Below are 23,694 nucleotides of genomic sequence, written 5' to 3' on the forward strand. Positions count from 1 at the left end.
GCCGCGCTTTGGAAAGCAGAGCTACATGGTAAACAAACATGGCAGCACACCGGTAAGGTAAGACTACGGTCTTTGTGGAAAAAAAGCTTGTTTAGTGGACTAACTTTGCACTTGAAGTAGAAAAAAAGCTTGTTTAGTGGACTAACTTTGCACTTGAAGTATGCCCTTTCACTTAGGTTTTAACAGGTCTGACACTACTATGTGCCCCGGCTGTATCTAGGCTAACAGCTAACATGCTAACTATTATTTTTATGTCACTAGTCACTTGAAACACATTTAGGACGATAGGAGACAGGTTGAAATAAACCGAAATTTCCCTTTAAGGAGATAACCGTGATGGAAGTGAGACCTGTGATCAGAAAAGTTGCTCTTAAGGCTAAAACACACCAGCAGAGAATGCTGCACGTCAAAAAATACGTCCCTATTATTTTCAAAGTACAACCCCACACCGGTAGCAGATAGACGTGCGTTGACGCTCCTGGATGAGCCTTGCCGACCCTGGAATTAAATGGTTCCCCCACTTGGTTCTCTTGTACATACCAGCTCCCGTAGCAGCTCGACTCCTCTCTTCACCATTGATGTATAAAGAGAACTTTGTTGCTGTTGCTGTGTCTCATGTATGAGAAAGACGATGATGATAATCCTGTCATTATAAAGGCAATGACCAAAAAAATATTGGCAAGTCATAGCCCTGGAGGTTGGCTCTTCAGGTGAGAAATCAAGTTTAATTAGGCGCTCTCCATACATGATTATAAGCTAATGCAGAGGTGGAGGAAGTACAGATCTTTCAGTAAAAGTAGTAACAACTTTGCGTGGTCGTCTGTTGACGCGCTACAGTGCAACACGTCCAGTGTGTGCTAGGGGCGGCACATGATGCGGGGGTACCAGTGTGTTTTCAGCTTTATGACGATTACTCAGATTGGGCTCACTTCTATAACAAATTAAATACTGAAAAATACTATTCCCCATTTTTTTGGGGACCCCTTGAAACTCTCTCAGGGACCCCTGTTTGAGAACCACTGGTCTATCATAGTTTGCTGGCCTGAAACTCTCAGACCGAATCAGAGAATAGATCTCTAGACCAATCACATGCCTCATTCTCATCATTAAGGGGGTAACAATTAGACCCATCCAGACTCCCCTCATCAACCTTCTCACTGTCACAATTTCCTGTTTGTGCCAGACCTTTCTGTGATGATGAAAGAGTTTGATCCAAAAGAGTTCTTTTACAGTTAACTCCATCTCCCTGCTGCCCTTCCCAACAACAACCGAAGTTACTGCTGCTGTTACCAGTCCGCCTTTTTCTTCTGAGCTTCACACTCAGTTGTCTTTCAGCAGTAGGAGTTGGAGGAACAATTACTTCATTGTCCTCACAATCATAAACAGTCGCATCACAATCACTTGAGTCCCATTTGTGGTGGATCCTTCTGGTTGACCCTGGAGCCCCTATCTGGACACTCAGATTGTTTTTATGTTTGTTTGGTTTCCAGAACCTCCTTTTTGGGGTAAATCTGTGTCGGCTTGGTGTCAAACTCCACGCAGAGTTTTCTTTGGTAGACTCTCTGACACTCTGGGCCAGCTGGTTAGCACTGACACAGTTTAATTTACACAGAGAAAAGGTAGTGCTCTTTTTACCGTCCAATTCAGGCAGACGTCTGTTAAAGGCACCAGAATCTTGATTGTCAGGTTGTGAACTGACTTCAGCTAATGTCAAGGTTCTGTGTGAGCCTGTCACAACACCTACTTTTACAATGGGGGTGGACTGAGAGGCAGGGATGAAGTCAAGATCTTGTGTGTCTGTTGGAATTAAACTGCGTCTGTTAATGCATTTTTTACTTTTCAGAGTCACTTTGTCAGGTGTTAAATGTGTCGCCTTTTCACTCCTCATGTGCTTTTTTCTTGGTTCGGGAAGCGGCGGGCGAGCTTCTGTGGTTGTCCAGTCAGTTTCTGCATGTGTGTTGAGCTTGTTTGTGCTCACATCGATTACGAGTGAGCTACCGAATAAGTCCGCCGAACAATTATAGGTGTCACCTTCGAGCTCCTCTTCCTCTTCATTTTCAAAAGAGAGAGAATGTTCTTTCTTATACTCCTGATTACCCTCATGGAAACAAACGTTTCTGGCTTGACTTGTGCTTGCACATCCAAGAGGGTCCTTATATACCTGGTCAGATAAACGATCTCTGTCACCTCCACTCGGTGCAGGTGTGTGGGTGATATCCTGTAATATCTGTGAGTGGCTGTCTGTTACCTGTGGATCACTTTGACAAACAGATTTATGTGATACGCTCTTGTCTTGTGAATTGATTTCCAGGTTGTTTTTTGATGTCTCTTTTTGATTTTGAACATTTTGATGTAGCTCAGTTTGTTTGTTGAAGTCTTTGTTTTCCTCGCACAAAAACTCTGAAAGACTCTCAGAGAAAGGAAAATCTTCACAAGCCAGGGAGCTGGACAAAAATGTTTTGGTAGATAAATCCTTGGAGGTATTGTGGCCAGGTGGAGGAGGACTGAACCAAGTCTTCAGGATGGGGGTGTTTCCAACAGCTTTCTCAACACATGATAACGGGTATTTGGCAAGTGACGGACCACTGGAAGAACTGCACTCTAAAGAAAGAAGAGCTGACAGCGCTCTCTCCTCTGTGACTTTAGGGTTCTGCGAGCAGCCTCTCTGTGCATGATGTGGTGTTTGTCTGCTGTTCTCATTTCCGCTGTCCTGGGTGCTGCTGTCATCCTCCTGCTCTGCTGATGAAGTTACTAGTCCTAGTGACTGTTCCCATGGAGGAGTGGGAGCAAGGGAGCCATCTTGGTTCTGTGAACTAGGATACAAATCAAAAGCAACTGTCAAGACATGTCACAAGAGTGAACAATTAAATATATGTAATGTAATGGCCATAAAACAAATTAAATGCCATTTAATTTGTTTGTATTTTCAGTTCATATCATAAGAGATGCTTTTTAGTTTTACAGCCTGTTGTTATCTTTTGGGAAAGTGTTTGTTTACTGTAACACAGAAGTCTTTGAGCTGTTCCTTATCTTTTAGAATAAATGGTGTACCAAAGTTGCCAGTGGAAAAAAAAAAATCGACTTAAGTCCCCAGCAGCAGGATTTTGGCTTTGGCCCTACTGTCTTTTAAAAATACATGAAAAGAAACATACCCTTACGCATCTGAGTTTTTTTATTGCCGTACCGATCTTGCACTGAACTGTACTGAACTTGTGTTCCCTTACACATCTATAAAATACTAACAATTATCAGACAAAAAGCGACTGTCACCAGTAGCTTCTGAAAGCCGTTACCTTTGAAGTGACTGGGAAAGAAGACCTGAGGCAGAAAGCGTGGCATTATTGAAGCTGCTGGCTGGAAAATGGCGAGGAATCAGCAGCAGGGTTGTTGCTGGGGGTCTGGCAGTTAATCCCTGCTCATATTCTGCAGCTTTCTGAAGAAGGATCCGGTAATAACTGACCACCGTACAGCCGCCCAGGCCGGTAGCTTTGGGAAGAAGCATCTGACTGGCAATAAAGTGGGCCGCTTCCTTACTGCTGAAGCCATTGGAAACAGGTCCTTCTAACCAAGGTGCACTTTCTGTTTCGGATACCTGAAGGACACAGAAAAGACCAGGGATGGTTGAGAGCAAGAAGTATCCACCAAGATTGTTTATTTTATTTTTTTTTTTTTTACAGAAACACATAACACTTTGATTTGCTTAAAGCCATACTGGCAGCATGACTCTGGGGATGGCAATGTCGGTCAGTCGGCTGGTTATTCCACCACCACCCAACTGAAATATAACTATTTGGTGAACTGCCATAAAATCTAACTAACTCTGGTGATCCTTGGTTTGATGTTTCCTGTCGTGCCACCAACAAGTCAAAGTTTTAACTTCATAAAGAAAAAATCTTCCAGAGTAAACACCAGAGCACTGACTAGAGGAGACTATGATGTACAACGGCGCAGGAATAAATTTGGCCAAATGGTGGTTTCCATCAGAGGAACACAGTCTTGGAACACACTGCCAGCTCATGTTAGAAATTGGGATAATTACACCACCTTTAAAAAGACCCTTAAACAGTGGTTGAAAATAAACCAGACCTGCTCTCATGGGTAACCTCCTTGTCTTTTCTATTTTGTGTATGGACTTTTAACCTTTATGTGAATCAGGACTTATTTTTGTGTAAGATTTCTACATGTTTTATCCATTTGTCATGGTGTATTGTCTCTATGTTTTTTATACCTGCCTTGGGACAACGGATGAAATTTAGCAACTGTGCTAACTCCGGCATATTTATATTGATGCTTTTGCTGATATGTTGATTAATGTGCATTGTCCTAATTAAATAAATAAACAAAAATATTTTGTACAAGCACCTGTGGTGTCCAAAAGATGAACTCTAATGCCTTTGGTGACTTTTCCTTTACTGCCACCAAAAAGTTTGAGTTTTATTGTGAAATGTCTCGACAGCTGTTGAATGGAGTGCCGCGGAATTTGGTACAGAAGTCTGTGTTCCACTGAGAATGAAATGTAATCACTTTGTCGGTCCTTTAACCATTCCTATTTTGCCATCATCAGGTCAAAACTATTTTTTCTTCTAATGCCAGAATACCTACCAGCAAAACTGATGACATTTCCATCAGCCTCAGCTGTACTGTTTTATGTGCTAATTAATAAATTCATACTAATGTAATATGCTAAACTTGGATGGTAAACACTGTACCTGCTATACATCAGAATGTTAACATGCCAACTTTAGCATTTTGCTCAGAGCACCTGCAGCTGCAATCAGAGTCAGTTACACCATTTAGTTCATTAATTAACGTTGAATTAAAGAATATTTTTTGTTAATTAACATGAGTATAATTAAGGACATAAGTAAGAAGTAAGAATATAAGGTAAATATAATATTAAGAATAAGTAGGAAGTAAGAATGGTAAGTAAGAATAATGTAAGGATATATGTATCTGGAAGGACCTGTTTAGCAGAACCTATACTTTGTGTTTGCATGGTGTTCTGGTCTTTGTGTCTTTATTCAAAGCTGCACTCTATACCTGCCGGGTGCTATGGATGATGAGTAAAGTCACTTTGCTGCATGAACATACACTGTGACGACCGAGCTGTGAAGACACTTAACGCAAAGAGGTTTCTGCTCTTAACGCAACAAATGAGGTATGAAAACTTAAGTTATCTGTTTCTGCATTGTGCCTACTGTTTACGCTGATGGGGTCTGTAACAATTAAATGCTTGTTCACATACAGAGATGTAGTATCCCACCCTATTTCAGTAAACGCTGAAGTTCATTTTCTGCAGGTTTAACTGTTCATGGCTGTGAAATTTATGGAGTATGCAAGCTTTAGTTGTGTTATGATTTTGTGTATTTATTTTAATTCTCACAGCATGTTTTGTGGCATGTTTGTGTTCATAAATGCCCGTAATGAAGAGCAACACCTTGTGTCCATGATTTAAACTGGAGGGGAGCTTTACGGAGCCGTTAGCATGGCTGTAGACTCTTATGCTGTGCCTAAAAAAAGATACTCTATCATACTTGTCATTTTGACTGCATGAGTGCGTTCACACTGAGAACAATAATAATAATAATACTAATGCATTTTATTTATAGGTGCCTTTCAGAACACTCAAAGACACCTCAAACGACACAGTAAAAAAAAAGAAACAAGCAGCATTGTATCCATAGATCATAAAGTCAAACAATACAGTAATATAAAATAAAAGTTAATAAAATGACTAGACAAAATCATAATTATTAGGTATAAAATTGATAAAATCATCATCAGTAATATGTGTGTCAACAATAAATCAGACCGAATATGCCAGCTTAAAAGGTGTGTTTTCAGACGGGATTTAAAAGTAAAAAGGGAGTCAATATTGCGAATGTTGTGGGGGAGAGAGTTTCAAAGGCGGGGGGCAGAACGGCTGAAGGCTGATGTGAGCTGGAGTGCAGAAGAGGATCTAAGAGTAAAGGAGGGTGTGTAGATATAGAAGAGTTCAGACAGGTAAGAGGGGGCTTGATTATGAAGGACCTTAAAGGTGAGAAGCAGAATCTTGAAATTGATGCAATATTTCACAGGAAGCCAGTGAAGCTGCTGGAGAACAGGAGTGATATGATCTATGGAGGGGGTTCTGGTAATGATATGGGCGGCTGAATTCAGGACCAACTGGAATTTATGAAGACACTTGAGAGGGAGACCAAAGAGGACAGAACTGCAAAAATCAATACAAGATGTAACCAAAGAATGAGGGAGGATAGCAGCACTCTGAGGTGTAAGTGATAGGCGAAGGCGATTAATGTATGCAGACTGAGTAACATTATTGATGCCAGGATGACACCCAGACTCTTAACCTGAGGGGATGGACGGACTTTGGATTATCAATGGTTAGAGTGAAACTGTCATGACAAAATGCAGTGCATTATGAGTACCAACATGGTGCACCCAAAATGGTCAGGATACTTCTCACCCTTAATGGTCACCTAACTGCCTTCATAGTGGAAGGGGCAGGACCACAAACAAATTTCAAACTCATGAATAGGNCACGGGAGAGTGTGTAAAGCTGCCAATATCTGAACGTAAGAAGCTGCAATAAGAGTATTTTGGGGTACTTTTATAGTTCTTTTCTATGAAAAATGACTCAAACCGATTAGTCGACTACTAAAATACTCACCGATTATTTTAATAGTCGATTAGTCATCGATTAGTCGACTAAGCGTGGCAGCCCTACTCATGAAATGGTGGCAAACTACCGCTGTGAACACCAAAGCATTGCACATTAGCTCACTAGCTAGCTAACAGCGGCACATTATATTATCAGGTATTGATGTTACATGTGTTATGGCGTAACTATATGATCTATCCAAATTTCATGATCATTATTTTAAGTGCACAACAGCCATGCTTGATTTGAGACAAAACTACATTTAGTACATAGTGTTTGCAGTGTACTACATTTGGATGTACGAACAGAAGTATCTGATTTAAGACACAGCATTACTCTCTTTTTAAAGAGGTGTGACCAAGATACTAAATGGGATGTTTTACACTTGAAGAATGAACTTGTCAGACCTCTCTGGTGGTCAGATTATGAAATGGTGACGCTGTTTCTAAATGATCTCAAAGCTGGTTAGCCATTTGTTTACTGCAATTCTTTGCTATTTATCCTCCAACATATGCACCAAATAGAGCCACACCCAATCGCACTCATACCTTTATACCGAAGATGAAACGTCTGCCAATGAAACAGTCCTTGACAGCCTTCACCAACAATGTGGATCTGTCTGATGCTCCGTCCGAGTTCTCCACCAGCCTACAACATGACAGACACGACAGAAAGCCACATCAGTGTTTTATAGCAGAGTTACGTCACCTCACCTGACACTAAAAACTTCTAAGAACTAATAATTTAAAACACTTTCCTAAATTAAAACATTTGGGTAAAAAAGAGCAGAGGTGCTGTTTCACACTGCAGAGGCTGTGTCTGTTGTTTACCATCATCTAACAACTACAAGATGTGAAAAAGAAAATGCCCAGGGGAACCTCTGTAACATATACTCCCACCAAACCCAAGAGTAATGCTGCATGTGGAACAGGAAGTATCTACAAGTGAGCAATCCACACTGAAACTTGTACAAAGATAATGTCAGATAGTAACTGAAGAGGTCACTTAAATTAGACTTGTGTCTGTACGGTGTTTAAAATGCAGTCTAAATGTTCAACACAGAGAATGATGTGATGCTTCAGATACACAGCATGTTTAAGATATCTTTAAATGCCTTGAAAACCTGAGAGAATTTTGATTTTTGTGGTTGATAATGCTACAACAAGTATCATATTCAATCCTACCGAAAGACAAAAATGATGCTCATACTTAAAGGTCCAGTGCGTAGGATTTAGGGAGATATATTGGCAGAAGTGGAATAAAATATAATAAGTGTGTTTTCTGTAATGTATAATTACATGAAAATAAGAATTGTTGTGTTTTTGTTACCTTAGAAGGACCCATTTATATCTAAATAGGGAGTTTTACTGGTTTACATCAACAGGCCTTTTTGTTTTGGAGAGGAAGAGACCTCTGCAGATAATTCTCCGGATAGTCCGAGTGATTTAGGAAAGTTCTCAAAGCAACTCTGAGCGAGGAAGGGACAGAAGCTTGTACCTTAATGAGGAGGTGTGGTTGATAGGTGACACAGATACACCCTTTTGTGAGCCTGTAAGGTGTGAGGACACCCAGTGGAAATGAAATGAACTGCTGACTGTGAAAGTGTTGTCACTGTTACTGTGATCATTCTGCTGATGGAAGGTTGAAACAAACCCAAGTCATCACTGCTGCACTGTTGTGTTTTACGGTTTTTCGAATATCATGGTGTTGTGATCACTTTATTTCTGGCGTTATAGCATAATTACACTGGGTGGGTAATGTGTGTGTATCGGCTACAAATATTATTCCTGCATGATCTAATCAGTAGCATTTAATTTACTCACTGCCATCCAGTGTTTGAAGAATATTTCTCCGACCTCTTTGTGTTTCCACCATTTTCTCCTCTGCTGAAGAAACTCTGAAGCCTCTCAAAAGTCCTCCCTGCTCCTGACAGTTTTTCACCTTTTAAGGTCTAAGATGCTCTGTGAATACCTTTTATCTTTTAAAGGACCTAGTCTTAACTTTAAGGGGAAATTCTGAGAAAACGTCACAACTCTAAAAAGTTCTTTAGAGAATCTTAATCTTGTCACTACTGAGAAGCTTTGTGAATACTGCCCCTGGAGTTTACATCTAGCACACATGAGCAGTTTCAGCTGGTTGTAGTCTGCAATCCTCACCACTAGATGCCACTGAATCCTACACACTGCTCCTTTAATATGAATACAAGAGTGATGAAAGTTGACAGTAATAAATTACAGAAATCTGGAGTTGCTTGAAAGATGATGTCCTCTGCTCACCTTTGTAAACCACTTGCGTGAATGCCGAAGAATTGGTTCAAACAGGTCCCAAACACTGTTACTCCAAATATGCATCTGTCCCGGGTCACCCTAAATGAGAGACGATACCTGTAGTCAACCTGTTCCCTCACACAGCTGTAACCACACTTAGCACATCTGCATCTGAGGTGGAAAAGACAGAGAAGACAGGAGTGTTATTTGCATTGCAGAAATCAATTCATTTTCTATTTTAAGCACACACAGAAAAGTTAAAGACTTTATATAATTACCTACTTCCAAATAAACTTGCCAGTAGCACATAATAAAGTTAAGCTGTTCATGTTAGTTAACCTGAACAACTTTAATTTGCCACAGAAAAGTTCTGAAAATACAATCCACTGTTAAGTACTGGAATAATCTTTGTCGTTGGTTGCTTCTTTTTTTACCTCGTCGTGTCCTGTCCTTCAGCATCAATCCTTGAAAAGCAGCCTTTGCAGCACGGATAAAACACACAGGCATCTTGCAGAGACAACACAACACAGTCCACCAGAGCCCGTCTAACAGACATTAGCTAGCAGAGTAGGCTAACTGAAGCTAGCTGGCTAACTCGAGGCTAACTGAAACTTATCGCAACACTCATCAGTGTTATTTTAACTTAACTGTAACTGTAACAACCTCAACACGACAACAAAAAATTAAAATAGACCCAAATGTAAACCAAAGTTAACATCTCTAACTCTTAACGTCTCTTATCTGTAACTGTCTGAAATCACTTTTTCAAAATGTATTTCTCCTTCTGCTTATTTTGATTTACCGGCGGTTAGACCGCCCGCTTGGAGGCGTATTATCGCCCCCTACAGGACTGGAGGCGGAACACCAGCAGGGAAAACATTAAAACCGTGTACTAAGGGACTGTTCGTTACTTATGAGGGGGGATGGGTGCTGCAAAAAGTGGGAGGCATGTCATTTTTTTTTTTACACTGGGGAAGAACTTATAGTTTAAACAAAAAAAATAAAACTGGTTTAGGAGAAGGGCATACAAATGTGAATGGTTGTATTTTGTATTTATTTTACCACTCATGTTTGAAGAAAACAAAACATGCCACAACATAAAAATCACCAAAGTTACACCAGTTACCACAGCCAGAAACGTAAAAACATAAAAAAACATATTGCTGCCACACCAGGAAAAAAAAGGGTCAGTATTACGTTATAATGTGAAAAGTATATTGTTCTAACAAGAAGTTTTTTACATTGTTACAATACATTTTCACGTGAAAACATGAGAACTTATCTTGTAATCAATCAGTATAAGTTATCACATTTTAACATGAAACTATATTGTTATAATGTGATAATATGAGACTACATTGTCTGTTTATATACTTTATTAATCCTTGAGGGGAAATTCAGGTACTGCCGCCCCCGAAATATGGGCTCGTCCGGGATTTGAACCCGGGACCTCTCGCACCCGAATCGAGAATCATACCCCTAGACCAACGAGCCATGTGTTATTATGACGTGAAACTTTTCATGCTCTTACAATATCAGTTATCACATTTTAACATGAAAATATATTGTTATAACGTGAAAAACTTCTTGTTAGAACAATAAACTTTTCACGTTATAATGTAATACTGATCCATTATTTTTTTTTCATTGATTTGGCAGCAATACGCTTCCGTACGGTGAAACATTTTCAAACTTAAAAAAAATAAAATAATAAAAAAAAACTATTGTGTACATATCGCATACACTATATTTACTATGAAAAAACTTAAAAACTTAAAGCAACAGTTGGTAACTTTTCTGAACTCCACCTGTGTTCAAAGAAGAACTCACATTAAATTAAAAATGGCGCCATTTACTATAGGCCATATGCCGTCAAAAACGCAAACCCTTTCCGTCATGATTTCCTTTTTTCTTCTTTCTTTTCTTTTTTACTTTTTTGTAAAACAGTCTGCAGCAATCTATAACAAAATTTATGAAAAAAATGAAATCACTATATATATATTAAAAATTATTCACTTTAATAATGATTAATTCCTTTTATATTTTTGTCATATACAGATATGCAATGATGATTGTTGGTAACATGTATGTTCATGTTGTCTGATGTCAAGTCTCTATTTGATCATGTGACTAGACGATACGATACAGACGCTAGTTTAGGCGCAGAATCTGTCAAGACTGTTGAGCTGAGCACGTCTGCATGTATGGCGAGCAGTTGTGTCTTTTAGTTGTAAGAAAGGACAGAGAGACATGAACAGGAGGGAAAAAGTAGCAAAGCTCCGTAAATTAGATTCCTTTGGCTTTTTAATAAACAGTTGCCCGTGGTGTGTGTGTGTGTGTGTGTGTGTGTGTGTGTGTGTGTGTGCACCTTATAACTAGTGACTAGCTTGCACTAGGGCCCGTGGTAGCTACCTTATGCCACTGGCTACAAGTCAATACAGTAGGCAGGGATTGACTCACTTTTGGATTCAGCCTCAAGTGGCCGATTGAGGAACTGCAGTTTTTGGCACTTCCATGTTGGCTTTATTTTTGCCACTTGAGTAAAACTGCCAATATTGGACTGTCAGGTAAGGTCATGTCTGTGTGTCTGTGTCTATGCGTACTGTTTGTTTGAACTTTGAAAACCTCCTGCACCAGTATATGTTTATTAGTGTGGCTACAAGGCTTAGATAAGCTAATCATGACTATTAAATTAATAATTAATTTGACAGCTATGTAATCTCCCTCAACCCCAGTTGTAAAAATCAGATCATGTGAATGTTGCATGCTCTGCAGTGTTTCTTCTTCTGTACAAAAACTAAGTATAGACATTTTTTCAGACACAGCTGGGCTGAGGCAGGTCGAGTGTGTGTGCAGCTGGAGCCATGGACCTCAGGTGGATCGTTCTGTTGTTTGGCCTGGGACTGGTAAATGTGAGCCTCTGCATTTTATGTGACTTCAACATCCATATCATATTTCCAGTGCAAAACAGTGACGTTGCAATGACATTGATTACGATTTTATTTTCTAACATATTTACCAGGCAGCGGCTAAGCTAACAGGTGATATAGGTGAGTCACATATCAGGATGTTTTTCAAGTTAGTGACAGTCAAAAGGTAGACAAAAAATGCAGAATTTCAGAATTTAAATCTAATATAAATAAGCTGAAAATATATGTGACAATATCAAAGTAAACATTTTTCAGGTCTGTGGTGCAGGGAGCAGTGCTAGTTGCACTAGTACACTTCTAATTATGTTAATAAAATACTTTTATACGTCCTCTATTCCAATTTTTGAGCTGTTATTGATTCTACATCCACAGAGACTGACGTTGATGATGGTCATGACTGGGACATGTTTGACATCAACAAAGGTTTGTGGAGATATTATTTTTGTTTTGCTTTGTTGTATAATCTGTCTCTGTGTCTCTGAGCATGTTCATGAGTCGATATGATTTTCCTTTGCAGCGGCTGGGCTGGACCTGGTGGAGGGAGATATCGAGATGTACGAAGTAAGCTAGTGTGCACAGACACCAAAAACTGCTGCTACTCTCAGTGATCTGTATATTCAGGCGTACAGAGTACAGTATGATGTTTGTGTCTAAATTCTGTTTGTGTGATTGGACATTTGGAGCACAGAAAAATCGGTGCACACCTGATATTATACCTCTATACAGTCACAGATGATCCTCAGAAATTACCTAGTTCTATCATTAATTTTGATTCAGTTAATATTGCGTGCTTATGTGGATAATTGAGCAAAAAACAGGTATTTTCGTTTCTCAAACAGTTCAGATAATTTGTGTAATAATAATATAACTTTTGCAAACCCTGACATTTATTTATTTAATTATATATTATTAAATATATTTAAATATTATTAAACATTATAAATATTAATATTTATTTTATTTTGTATATGTACAGACATATACCATTGAAAAATGATCCTTTTAACATCATATGTCAAACAACAAAATCAAACGTGACAAAAGAAAAGAACATAAAACAAAAAATTCATGCATGCATTTAATTCTGTACGGGAGATGAGAGCCCCATATGTATAGCACATTTCATACAGAAGGGCAATGCAGTGTGCTTTACTGAGCAATAAAATATAAAACGTAACAAAGGATACAGATTTACGATAAAAGAGAAAAGAGAAAAAAAGATGTAAGAGGTAAAATTAATCACCAAATCATTTACAATTAAATAAAAAACACAATTTAAAATAGCAAAAGTGCTGACAGGAGGTGCAAAGATAAAAAAAAGATAATTTAAAATGACTCAAAATGGAGTTTAAAATTAAGTTTGCAGTCATTACAGGGTGGAGTAGGCAGTGTGAAAAAGGAATGCTCTTATCTTTGACTTAAAGGTGTTCAGAGTCAGGGCTCGTCTAACATCATCTGGAAGGTTCACCATGGATCATGAAGTCTCCCAGTAAGACCTCATTGGCTTGAAAGAAATCAGATTTACATGGCAGTCAAGGAAAGCTAGCAATTTAAGTGAATCTGTGAGCTTCAAGCTTGTGTTCTCTCTTTCCTTTATCCACCCTGATTGTTAACCTGTTGTTCTCTTCATTCCCATCAGACACCCAGCAGAAACTCCATCTTAGGAGACAAGTATCGCTGGCCAACCACCATCCCCTACTACCTAGAGGACAATCTGGGTAAAACTCAAACTCACACTGCCGACCATGCTATTATGGATATGCACCAATTCAGGAGGCTTTTTCATCTGTTTTTTGTGTTGCACTTCAGAGATGAATGCAAAGGGAGTGATCCTGAAGGCGTTTGACCAGTACAGACTGAAGACCTGCATTGACTTCACACCGTGGAAAGGAGAGGAGAACTACATCTCTGTGTACAAAGGGAGCGGGTGAGCTGTAAAATGTGTTGTTGAGATATGCCAATGCTAATTCAAACGCACAACTTTTTTTCCCCCAAGCGTGTAGTGCTCATTACATCATCGTGTCAAGGTTGGAGGCAGTATAGGTTGAGGGCAAAGAGGTCATGATTAGGTTAGTACTAGCCAATCACAGCATAGTAGGGATGGACTAGATTTGTTGCCTTAACATTACCAAGTTAGTGCGACTGTTTGCACAACATTAACCACGTGTAAAAGTGCAAACATTAACAGTCATATATGTCATGTTGGGAGTTACTAGCAAACAACCTTATCTGTCATTTAGGTTTGAGAACGTTTGAGAACTCAAACACTGTGTCCCAAACAAATGTTTGAAGCTTAACTAATTAATACTTTTACCGTAAACTTCAGTTAAAAGCCCAGTCCCAAATAAATGCCCAGTCCCTTTCATTAGCCCGGTGTGGCTACACATTTAGACAAATAAAGGCCCGTCTCAAATAGAGGGCTGGTCTGGTTGCAGAGCAGTTCATTTAATGGAAGTTCTTTGGATGAATAAAACCAGGTTTTGGCTACTCACTTGAGCTAACATTAGTTAGCTGCTTAGATCACTCATACAAATATTAATGTTTAACCTTTTGTCAATATGGAGACGCTACATATTGTTAGCTCGGTTAGATTTTCTACAATTCAATCATTCAGTTTATTTTACTGAAACCATGAGCACCAGAGTATGGGGTGCCGTTTGTAAAGTGGCTCACGCTGAAATTAACAGTAACATTTTGCCACATTTAGCCTCAAATAACATTTAAAAAAGTGGTGTGAATTTTCTTGTCACTTTTTACCACATTAATAGCAATATTTGAAATATGTTAAATATAATGTAACAGTTAAATCTAAATGTTAAATGTAAAATCTAAATGTTAAATCTAGATTTAGATTTAACATTTAGATTTATATTAAACATTTAGATTTAAGATTTAAGATTTAGATTTAACATTTAACATTTAGATTTAACATCTAACATTTAGATTTAACATTTAGATTTAGATTTAGCATTAAGTTTTAACATCTAACATTTAGATTTAGATTTAACATTTAGGTTTAACATTTAATTTTTAGATTTAACTGTGACATCATATTTAACATATTTCGAATATTGCTGTAAATGTGGTAAAAAGTGACTTAAAAAATTCACACTACTTTCTTAAACGTTGTTTGAAGCTAAATGTGGCAAAACGTTGCTGTTAATTTCAGTGCGAGCCACTTTACAAACAGCACCCCATACCAGAGAAGACTGTAATTCATTCAGATTTATCGCCATGACGAAAGAACAAGTAGTGACTCCCTTCCTCTTAAGCTGTCATAAAGTCAGAATATGTGTCCATTCCTCAATTGCTCAAGGTAATTAATAAAATATTCATACTCCTTTAGTTCGTAAGGGTCCATCAATCAAAGGGGTCTTTCATAAAAATGAATCCAAGGTGTGAGTATTGTTTAAACAGGATAACGTGGTGTAATAATCCTCTCTATGAATGTATTACCCATCTTTGCAGAGCAACAGTTTTGTGTGAAAGGATTTGAAGGCCTGTCCCAAATATAAGCCTGTTGAGTTGTGATTTAAGCAAATAATAGCTCGGGCTACTAACTGCTTTTCTGTTTTGGTTTCACAGCTCACAACTTCATGTCTTTAGTGAAACAGCTCTGTGCATTTTGCTCTCCCTCTCTGTATAGATGCTCCTCCCCTGTAGGTAACCAGCGTGTGGGGAAGCAGCGGCTGTCCATCGGTAGAAACTGTGATCGTCTAGGAACCGTTGAACATGAGTTCCTGCACGCTCTGGGCTTCTGGCACGAGCAGTCCAGAGCTGACCGCAACGATTACATAGACATCATGTGGGATCGCATCGAACCTGGTAACATCCATCAGTAAAAACTCATGTTCTTACATTTAATGAAAAACTGAATTATTTGGTGGGCAGCTGCTTGCAATCCATCCTTCCTGATATTGTTTTTATACCTTCCTCAGGTAAAGAGCACAACTTCAAAACTTACGATGACACAGTGTCCACTGCTCTCGGTGTACCCTATGACTACGGCTCTGTAATGCACTACAGCAAGACGGCCTTCAACATCGCCTCTGAGCCCACCATCGTCACCAAGATCCCCCACTTCATGGATGTGATTGGTCAGAGGATGGGGTTCAGTGCTAATGACCTCGCCAAGCTCAACCTTCTCTACAACTGCAGTGAGTCTTCTTGACCTGTCATTTTGTCCATTGAACAATACATGTCACATCCAGTCCAGTTCAACTTCTGTTGTGAGATGATGCAACCATTTTCTTGTATGTATGGTGGCACTTTTGCTCTCTACCTGCAATATCACCCCTCAGTTATCAAGCAGACTGATCGAGCTCTGTGTCGTGTCAGCATCTTGCTCCTTTGATCTCTTCTTTCATGGAGGGCAAATAAAATGTGATAACATATTTGACCAAAGGTGTCCTGATTTAAAGCTCTTACATAAGAAGTTTCCATCTAACAATTATTGAGACTGATGCTCAAATGAGACCCTGAAACCTCTCTCTGAGATCTGTTTCGTTAAGTCATGGTATCCGATCCAACAGGGTGGTTGCAGGATTGTTTTTCATTAAAGGGTGGTTCCAATATTTCCACCCATTCTCAACGGCTTATCCGAAGCCAGGTTGTATTCCAGACATCCCCTCTCGCCAGCAATGCTTTCCAGCTTCTCCTAGGGTACCCCGAGGCATTCCCAGGCCAGATGAGATATGTAATCCTTCCCATGTGTTCTGGGTCTGCCCCGGGGCCTCCTACCAGTTGGACATGCCTGAAACACCTCTAACGGGAGGGGCCCAGGAGGCATCCTGATCAGATGCCTGAACCACCTCAACTGACCCCTTTTCGACGTGAAGGAGCGGCGGCTCTACTCCGAGCCCCCTCTGGATGTCTGAGCGCCTTACCCTATCTCTAAGGCTGAGCCCAGTGACCCTTCTGAGGAACCTTACCCTATCTCTAAGGCTGAGCCCAGTGACCCTTCTGAGGAAACTCATTTGGCCACTTGTATCCGTGATCTCATTCTTTTGGTCACTACCCAACTTGTATCCGTGATCTCATTCTTTTGGTCACTACCCAGAGCTCATGACCATAGGTGAGGGTTGGGATGTCGATGGTCCAGTAAATTGAAAGCTTTGTGCTTCGAAAGTTTGGTGCAGCGCCGGCATCAATGCAGACTCCACTGATCCATTACACGATTCTACCCTCACTCGTGGACAAGACCCCGAGATACTTGAACTCCTTCGCTTTTTATGTTTTTATATAATTCTGTAGCTCCCAAGTGCTTAGTGCGTCTTATGTATTCAAATCCAAACATTTGAATTTTGGAAGAGAAATGTATTTTTAAGGCATCAAAACTTTACTTTCCTGCAACCTTTCCTGTTCTCCATGCCATTTTTTCTGACATAGGTTTTTGCATGATGATGTTGCAACATCTAAACCCCTGCCTAACGTGCCTCTGGGAAGATTTTTGCTCTTCTTGTTATAGTCAGAGAATGTAAGAGAATGTTCTTACTCCACTTTTTCCTACCTCTCTTTGGGAATATGGTCATGCTGCTGTATATGGAAGCAGTGGCATACAGTAGTTAGGATGGGCCCCAGTGCACACGATTATGACTGAATGCATGCACTGAAGTATCTTGATGACTCTGTGACCTGTTTCCTCTCCACAGCCAAGTCTTCAACCTTTGTGGACAGCTGTGACTTTGAGGAGCAGAACATCTGTGGGATGATTCAGGGTCCCGGCAACGCAAAGTGGGAACAACGTAGTTCTGTGAGCGGAGGGCCTCAGACTGACTTCTCCAACATGGGACAATGCAAAGGTAAAAGTCAGTCATAACAAATGCAAGTTCTAATTTCCCTGGTTCAAAGTCCTGCAAATTGCTTTTAAAATCAACTAAGACTCTGAAAGCTTCCAGAGACACCAAACGTGTTACAGAATATGTAGGTCTCTCAGTTTCAGGGAAATGGTGCAGTCACAAAAATCTAATTTATTAATGAAACACTGGAAAATGCAGATAGATATACAGTAAAATCTTATCTTACACACATACACATCTGTGTTGTTGTCCAGTTAGCAGTTATTACAGAAGGCTAATCACTTTATCACCTTATCAAGCCTCATACTGTAGATAGCTGGCCTTGGTGCTCAGTGTCTGGAGATATTTAAAACAAGGGTGCCTGAAGTGATTTATGACTTTACCTGTACAAAGTGCAGGCTGGCAGTAAAAATACATTGACTAAGATAAATACCAACATAATGATTTATTAGATACAAGAGTTTAGAGTGTGTTTCTTTAATTAGTCGTTTTATAAAGAAACATAATTCTGAGATTTACTGCTAATAAACTTTGAGCCCCTGAACGTCCAGACTGTATGACCTGGAGAAGACTTGACACAGGTTCTTCAACACGGTGCCATAAAATGTAATATGACAAACTTCTGAGGCCCAGCATTACTCACTGTTGTTTCCTCCTGCCCTCAGCAAAAGGCTACTTCATGCACTTCAGCACAGCCTTTGCTGAACCTGGTACCCGTGCACTCCTGGAGAGTCGCTGGCTTTACCCCAAACCTGGAACCCAGTGTCTGCAGTTCTTCCTCTATAACAGCGGGGCAGAAGATGACGTTCTCAATATCTGGGTGCGAGAGTATGACGAGGCCAACCCCAGCGGTAAACTGACGCTCTTCAAGAGTATTTCAGGTAATGTATTAAATATTACATATTGTGTGATGTACAGTGTATTTATAATTAAATGTAAGACCAAATTCTACCAGCACCCTCTCATTTTTCACCCCAACCTCTTTCCAGTGTTATCAGCCCAATAAATAGCCGTTATCCGTGGCTGTCACTACTATTATAATGCTTTAGACGGGGCACCTACTATTTATTTATTTTTCTGTTCTGTTTTCATGCAGTGTTCTCTTATCTGATTTTCTCTTGTTGAATATGTGTTAAGCTTAAAAGAAATAAACAACAGCAATAAAACCGTTGTTAAAAACCAAAAATAATTAAATCACCTTTCGGGACTTTAGGGGCTCTGTAAAATACTCTCTTTCCCACCTGGAAAAATATGAAAACGTAGTAAGGTGACATATTTTAATAGCTTTTTGCCTGGCTCGTAATTTCTGCCGTTGCGCCGCTGCCATCTGAAGAGACACAATGCATTGTGGGTCAAATGAGTATGTCTCATACGCAGAAACTCTTGTTGATGTAGTTTACATCTGGTCATTTCTTTCAAACCTTTGTCACTTTTTATATTACAACACCTGACGTCCTCTTTTACTCCCTTAGTCATTTATTATATTTATCCCTTATCTAACCAGGAAGTCCCACTGACATTGAGAATCTCTTTTACAAGAGAGACCTGGCCCAATGGCCAATTAGCTGCCATTAGACGTTGGCACCTAAGAATAAACATAAATATAGGAGGTAGAGTCGGGACATAACAGCCTCAGATCTTCTGATGACAACTGATAACGGTGATTTAATGGGCTGATAGCATCCAAAACAGATGTCAAACAAAAAACATCTCATGTCATCAGAATAATTTCAATGATGCTCAAATCAAGTAAAAAACTATAGCGATTTATTCGTGTTTAATGTCTATTCTCTTTACAGGAGGGGTCATGGGCTCCTGGGAACTGCATAACATCAATCTGCATGTGACACGGAAAGCCCGCGTGGTTTTTGAGGGTGTGAGGGGAAAGGGTCCCTCGAAGGGAGGTTTCTCTCTGGATGACATTAACCTGTCCTCCACCAAGTGCCCTCAGCACATCTGGCAAATCCGCAACATCACCCGCCTGCTGGCCACCACACCAGTAGGAGAGAAACTGTACAGCCCTCGCTTTCTGTCACCTGCAGGTTACTCCTTCCAGGTTAATGTCTTTAAAATATTTGATTCTCTCAATCTTGAGGAAATCTGAAGCTCAACACACCTTTGGTACAGTAAACTGATGTGATTCTAAAAATACTTGAACGTTACTTCACACTGCTCTGTGATCTGTAGGTCGGTGTGTACCTCAACGGAAGAAGTGACCGTCCAGGGTACATGGCAACGTACTTCCATCTGACCTCAGGCCCCAACGACCACAAGCTCAAGTGGCCGTGTCCATGGCAGCAGGCAACTATGGCCCTGATGGATCAGCAGTCTGACATCAGACAGCACATGAACATGCACCGGATGGTCACCACGGACCCCGACAAGATGTCCTCTGATGGTAGGTGAAGAGAGGGTGGGAAAACATATAGTGTAGAAAGCTTGACTTGCCAAACAACGGACGTAGCCACTGTGACATCACCCTCCGTTTTTTGAAGCCTCGAGTTTGGCATTTTGGCTGTCGCCATCTTAGAGTTTTGGAGCCAGAAGTGACCATATTTGGCCAGAAGTGTGGAGCTAACTCAAATGCTAGCTGCTAGCTCAGTTAGCACGGTGCATTTGCAGTCTATGGTTTACTGTGATAATGCAAATGCTAATTCTCGTTTGTTTCAACAATTTTCGGCGTATAACCATTAAAACAAATTGTACCTACCAGAAAAACTTAAAATCAGACTCCTCAAGGCCTAGACACACCAAAGCTACATCAAGGAACTTGTGGTCATGAAGGCCAGCTGTTGCGTTGCCTCACGTTGCCTGTTTTCTTGGCCAAAAAGTTGCTCATGAACACACCACAAAGACTACAGCCAACAGCCCACCAGTCTGTACATTCTGTGTCTGCGTGAAAGGAAATAACTGTCCATACCAGCAGGTGGCGGTGTATTCATCATTCAAAAAGAGAAACCGGAAGGCACATTCATACCTGCCAAAGCTCCAGATTTTCGTGGGTTCTCCTAATTTTGAACTCTTCCTCCTGCCGTGCCCCTGATTGGTCATTTCTCCGACTTATCTTCAGATTTCAGTTATATACAAATCAAATCGGAGTTTCTCACACGTTTCTGTAGGTGGGGTGCGTGCTGCAAGATTTGATTCGACGACAGTATAATCTTTACATATTTTGCTCCACTTGGCAACCCCGTCTGGAGCATGCATTGTTGACTCCGCCTGATTGTGCTCGTTCAGTCTCTGCCCTCTGCCCTGACAATCTCATGCTGTCTTGACTTTAGTTGTTTGCTTTCCTCACCATCGGGCTCTGCCATCTCCACTGCCCATTCAGTCGTTGAATCGGCCAAAAAAAGCTGACATGGGCCGACAAGGGCAGACAAGGGCCAATGGCGCAGGACACACCACAAAACCTAGGGCAACAGATGCTCACTGACAGCCAGATGTCGACCAATCGCCGACCCTTGGCCCGGAGTATCAGGGCCCTTAGAGGGTCTTTTAGTACAACCAAAAGCTGAACAAGACTTTAGACGACCAGAACGTGACAAAATCATGAATAGGGGAGACCGGGGTAAGATGAGCCACTTTTCATATTCAGGATCACTACATCAAGGATATTATAGATTTGTTGCTAACTAATATATGTGCATATATTTCAGGATGTTGTGCATCCCTACAAACAAACAGAATGAGTCTAAACATAACTGTTTTGATAATATAGCATGTCCAAAAAAAGTGGTCTCGTGGCACAACTTACCCTGTGTCTGGGGTAAGTTGAGCATAGGAGTGGGGTAAGTTGAGCCATCTCCCTCCTTCCCTCCCCCTGCCCTCCCTCTTCCCCCCTCTTCCCCCCACCTCACCTTCTCTCCTCCTCCTCTCTCCCTCCCTCCCTGGGTTAAGATATTCCAGTTATACATGTCTGTACTGAATTAAATAAGACGCTTCTTCAAATCCATGTGTATTTTTATTTATAATACATAATTCAACAGGTACAAATCTTTTTTTTAAATTATTATTGCATATAACTTTAAAACATTTTAACATAAGCCTGAGAATGCCTTAAAGGGCGCTTAGGAAGAGAACCTTAACAGCTGTGTTTTTGGAAAGAAAACACTGAACTAAATCCGTAAACGTGAATCCTAGTTTGGTGTCCTTGCTGACAGGAGGGCCTCCTTCATCCTGTCTAAACTCCTCCCTCCATCTTACTCTCGTTCCATCCACCCCCCTCCCTCCTTCCATCCATATCCCACCTGCCCCTTTACTCAATATCCCACCTGTCCAGGTTGCAGGGGAATACAAACTGCTGGGACTCTGAGGTTTGGGGAGTTTTGCGATTACATCGCTTCTTGGGAAGAATCCCTCATCTTTCTCCTTGAAAGTAAAGCTTGGTTTACCATATCCAGCTTTGCCTCTTCTCAGAAACTTACGGCTCAACTTACCCCTGTTCAAATTGCTCAACTTACCCCATAGCTACCATATTGACTTTATTAGCCCCCACAGCTAAAATGGTGCACTTTCATGCTAGCTGTACTACCTCATTTTGTAGTTAATAGATACCACAATTGATGTATAAAACAAATTAAAAATTATCTATTTTGGTCTAAACACAATCCCCATGAAACTTACAAGAGACTAAATTCACTTTTATGAGTGAAAAATGCTGTTTTGGACATAAATCTCTAACCACTAAACCCATGTGGTTCTTACCTTCACAGACTCCATAAAATGATGCCTTCCTCCTAAATATTTGGTCACATGCTCAATTTTATTTATGGTTTCCGAGCAACAAGGGGTGGCTCAATTTATCCTTTGGCTCAACTTACCCCAGTCTCCCCTACACACTGAAATAGTTTGGTTTTTGTATTGAGCTGTAAACACGTTTATTTCTGCTGTAAAGTTGGGTATTTTATCACAAGGGGTCTATGGGGATCGACTTGCTCTTGGAGCCAGCCTCAAGTGGCCCTTACAGGAACTGCAGTTTTAGGCACTTCCGCACTTGCTCCATTTTTCAGACGCAGACGCTGCTACTTGCTCGCCACTTGTTTTGTTCTTTATACAACGAACTGTTGGTTTGTTGGTCAAACACAGAATGACATTTCATCTGTTTCACCGCAGGCACCGAGTACTACTGGGATGATCCCAGGAAGGTGGGCTCTCAAGTGACTGCGTCTGACGGCAGCTACTACTATCGAGGCCCAGGCACTGGAACAAGTGTCTTCATCACCCACAACCGACTGAAGAGCAGAAACTTCATCAAAGGAGACGACGCCTTCTTCCTCTTCAGTATGGAAGGTGCAGAGTCGGACAGGAACAGAACATCACGCACAACCATACTGTTCATCTGAGATCATCCTGTCTCTGAAGTGTCCGGCTTGTTCTCTATTTGTCCTCAGATATATCTCATCTGCTGGAGTCGCAGCCTCTTTTCCGCCCTGCAGTCCACACTGATGCTGGTCTGATGAAGGCTGCAGACCAAGATGCTCCGCAGGGAGCTGCTAATAACTCCACAGTGGCCACAGCTCTGGCAGTGTCTGTGGCAGCAGTCATGTTTGTGGTTTCCATGCTGATTGTAGGGAACGCCTGGAGGCTGTGGAGGAGGAGGAGGCAGCAGCAGCAGGAGAATGACGAGATGGTGATCATACAGGACATGCCAGGGTTCATGGGGGTGAGTGTTGAACATAAGGGTCAGCATTTATTTACATTATGCATCTAAAGCAAATGGTCATGTTCTTACTTTGATGTGCTCTAAATGCATCTATTTCATTTCAGGAGCAGCTGACCAAATTTTAACCACCGCTCCATGATGTCCCCATCAAAGGAAGCAATCACACAGTCGCTAAATGATCTCCTTTTCATGTATAATTTGAATTTGTATATCAGAAATAAAACACCTGACAGCATACACGTTCAGTCTATTTGTTCCCTTCATCGCTAGAGAGTGAGTGATTTTAAGTATTGTGGTTACTTACTTGTACTGAAATTGGTGTGAAAGACTCGCCCTTCAGACACTGAGTTTGTCACTGTGCTGCAGCTCCATTTTA

The 23,694-nt window shown here is 40.6% G+C and overlaps 2 protein-coding genes and 1 non-coding gene across 6 annotated transcripts; 1 reads left to right on the forward strand and 2 right to left on the reverse strand.

The window, feature by feature from the left end:
- Window positions 1-122: 122 nt before the first annotated feature.
- On the reverse strand, window positions 123-9,708 carry ddias (DNA damage-induced apoptosis suppressor). Its single transcript, XM_050055923.1, has 5 exons — window positions 9,363-9,708; window positions 8,938-9,099; window positions 7,210-7,309; window positions 3,294-3,592; window positions 123-2,813 (listed from the first exon to the last, which is right to left on the reverse strand). Exons 1-5 carry the CDS (start codon window positions 9,482-9,484, stop codon window positions 1,052-1,054), a joined length of 2,445 nt encoding a protein of 814 aa, XP_049911880.1. The 5' UTR covers window positions 9,485-9,708; the 3' UTR covers window positions 123-1,051.
- A 642-nt stretch (window positions 9,709-10,350) lies between these two features.
- trnap-cgg (transfer RNA proline (anticodon CGG)) lies at window positions 10,351-10,422 on the reverse strand. The gene has a single exon. It is a non-coding gene; the product is annotated as a tRNA-Pro (tRNA).
- A 1,278-nt stretch (window positions 10,423-11,700) lies between these two features.
- LOC126397273 (meprin A subunit beta-like) lies at window positions 11,701-23,542 on the forward strand. Of its 4 annotated transcripts, none has more exons than XM_050055924.1 (15): window positions 11,701-11,840; window positions 11,951-11,978; window positions 12,231-12,281; window positions 12,376-12,419; window positions 13,498-13,576; window positions 13,668-13,785; window positions 15,505-15,683; window positions 15,797-16,015; window positions 17,510-17,665; window positions 18,322-18,537; window positions 19,456-19,712; window positions 19,844-20,054; window positions 22,769-22,945; window positions 23,047-23,318; window positions 23,423-23,542. In XM_050055924.1, the coding sequence occupies exons 1-15, from the start codon at window positions 11,793-11,795 to the stop codon at window positions 23,441-23,443; spliced, it is 2,076 nt and encodes a 691-aa protein (XP_049911881.1). In that variant the 5' UTR covers window positions 11,701-11,792; the 3' UTR covers window positions 23,444-23,542. The 4 variants fall into 4 exon arrangements, with proteins under 4 accessions (XP_049911881.1, XP_049911882.1, XP_049911883.1 ...); XM_050055925.1 differs by having other exon boundaries at window positions 17,510-17,659; XM_050055926.1 differs by having other exon boundaries at window positions 11,776-11,834.
- The last annotated feature ends 152 nt before the right edge of the window (window positions 23,543-23,694 follow it).

The sequence above is a fragment of the Epinephelus moara genome, chromosome 10, assembly GCF_006386435.1.
Source record: "Epinephelus moara isolate mb chromosome 10, YSFRI_EMoa_1.0, whole genome shotgun sequence".
In the NCBI taxonomy this organism is placed as follows: Eukaryota; Metazoa; Chordata; class Actinopteri; order Perciformes; family Serranidae; genus Epinephelus; species Epinephelus moara.

What these genes read in the sequence shown, in the direction of transcription:
- ddias (XM_050055923.1), bottom strand. Translation starts at nt 9,484, where the DNA reads ATGTCTGTTAGACGGGCTCTGGTGGACTGTGTTGTGTTGTCTCTGCAA. An exon ending in GAAGGACAGGACACGACGAG is followed by an intron (nt 9,100 to 9,362) that starts GTAAAAAAAGAA and finishes TTTCCACCTCAG; the next exon opens with ATGCAGATGTGCTAAGTGTG. An exon ending in CACGCAAGTGGTTTACAAAG is followed by an intron (nt 7,310 to 8,937) that starts GTGAGCAGAGGA and finishes GTCATGTTGTAG; the next exon opens with GCTGGTGGAGAACTCGGACG.
- LOC126397273 (XM_050055924.1), top strand. Translation starts at nt 11,793, where the DNA reads ATGGACCTCAGGTGGATCGTTCTGTTGTTTGGCCTGGGACTGGTAAAT. An exon ending in GGGACAATGCAAAGGTAAAA is followed by an intron (nt 17,666 to 18,321) that starts GTCAGTCATAAC and finishes TCCTGCCCTCAG; the next exon opens with CAAAAGGCTACTTCATGCAC. An exon ending in CTGCAGGTTACTCCTTCCAG is followed by an intron (nt 19,713 to 19,843) that starts GTTAATGTCTTT and finishes TGTGATCTGTAG; the next exon opens with GTCGGTGTGTACCTCAACGG.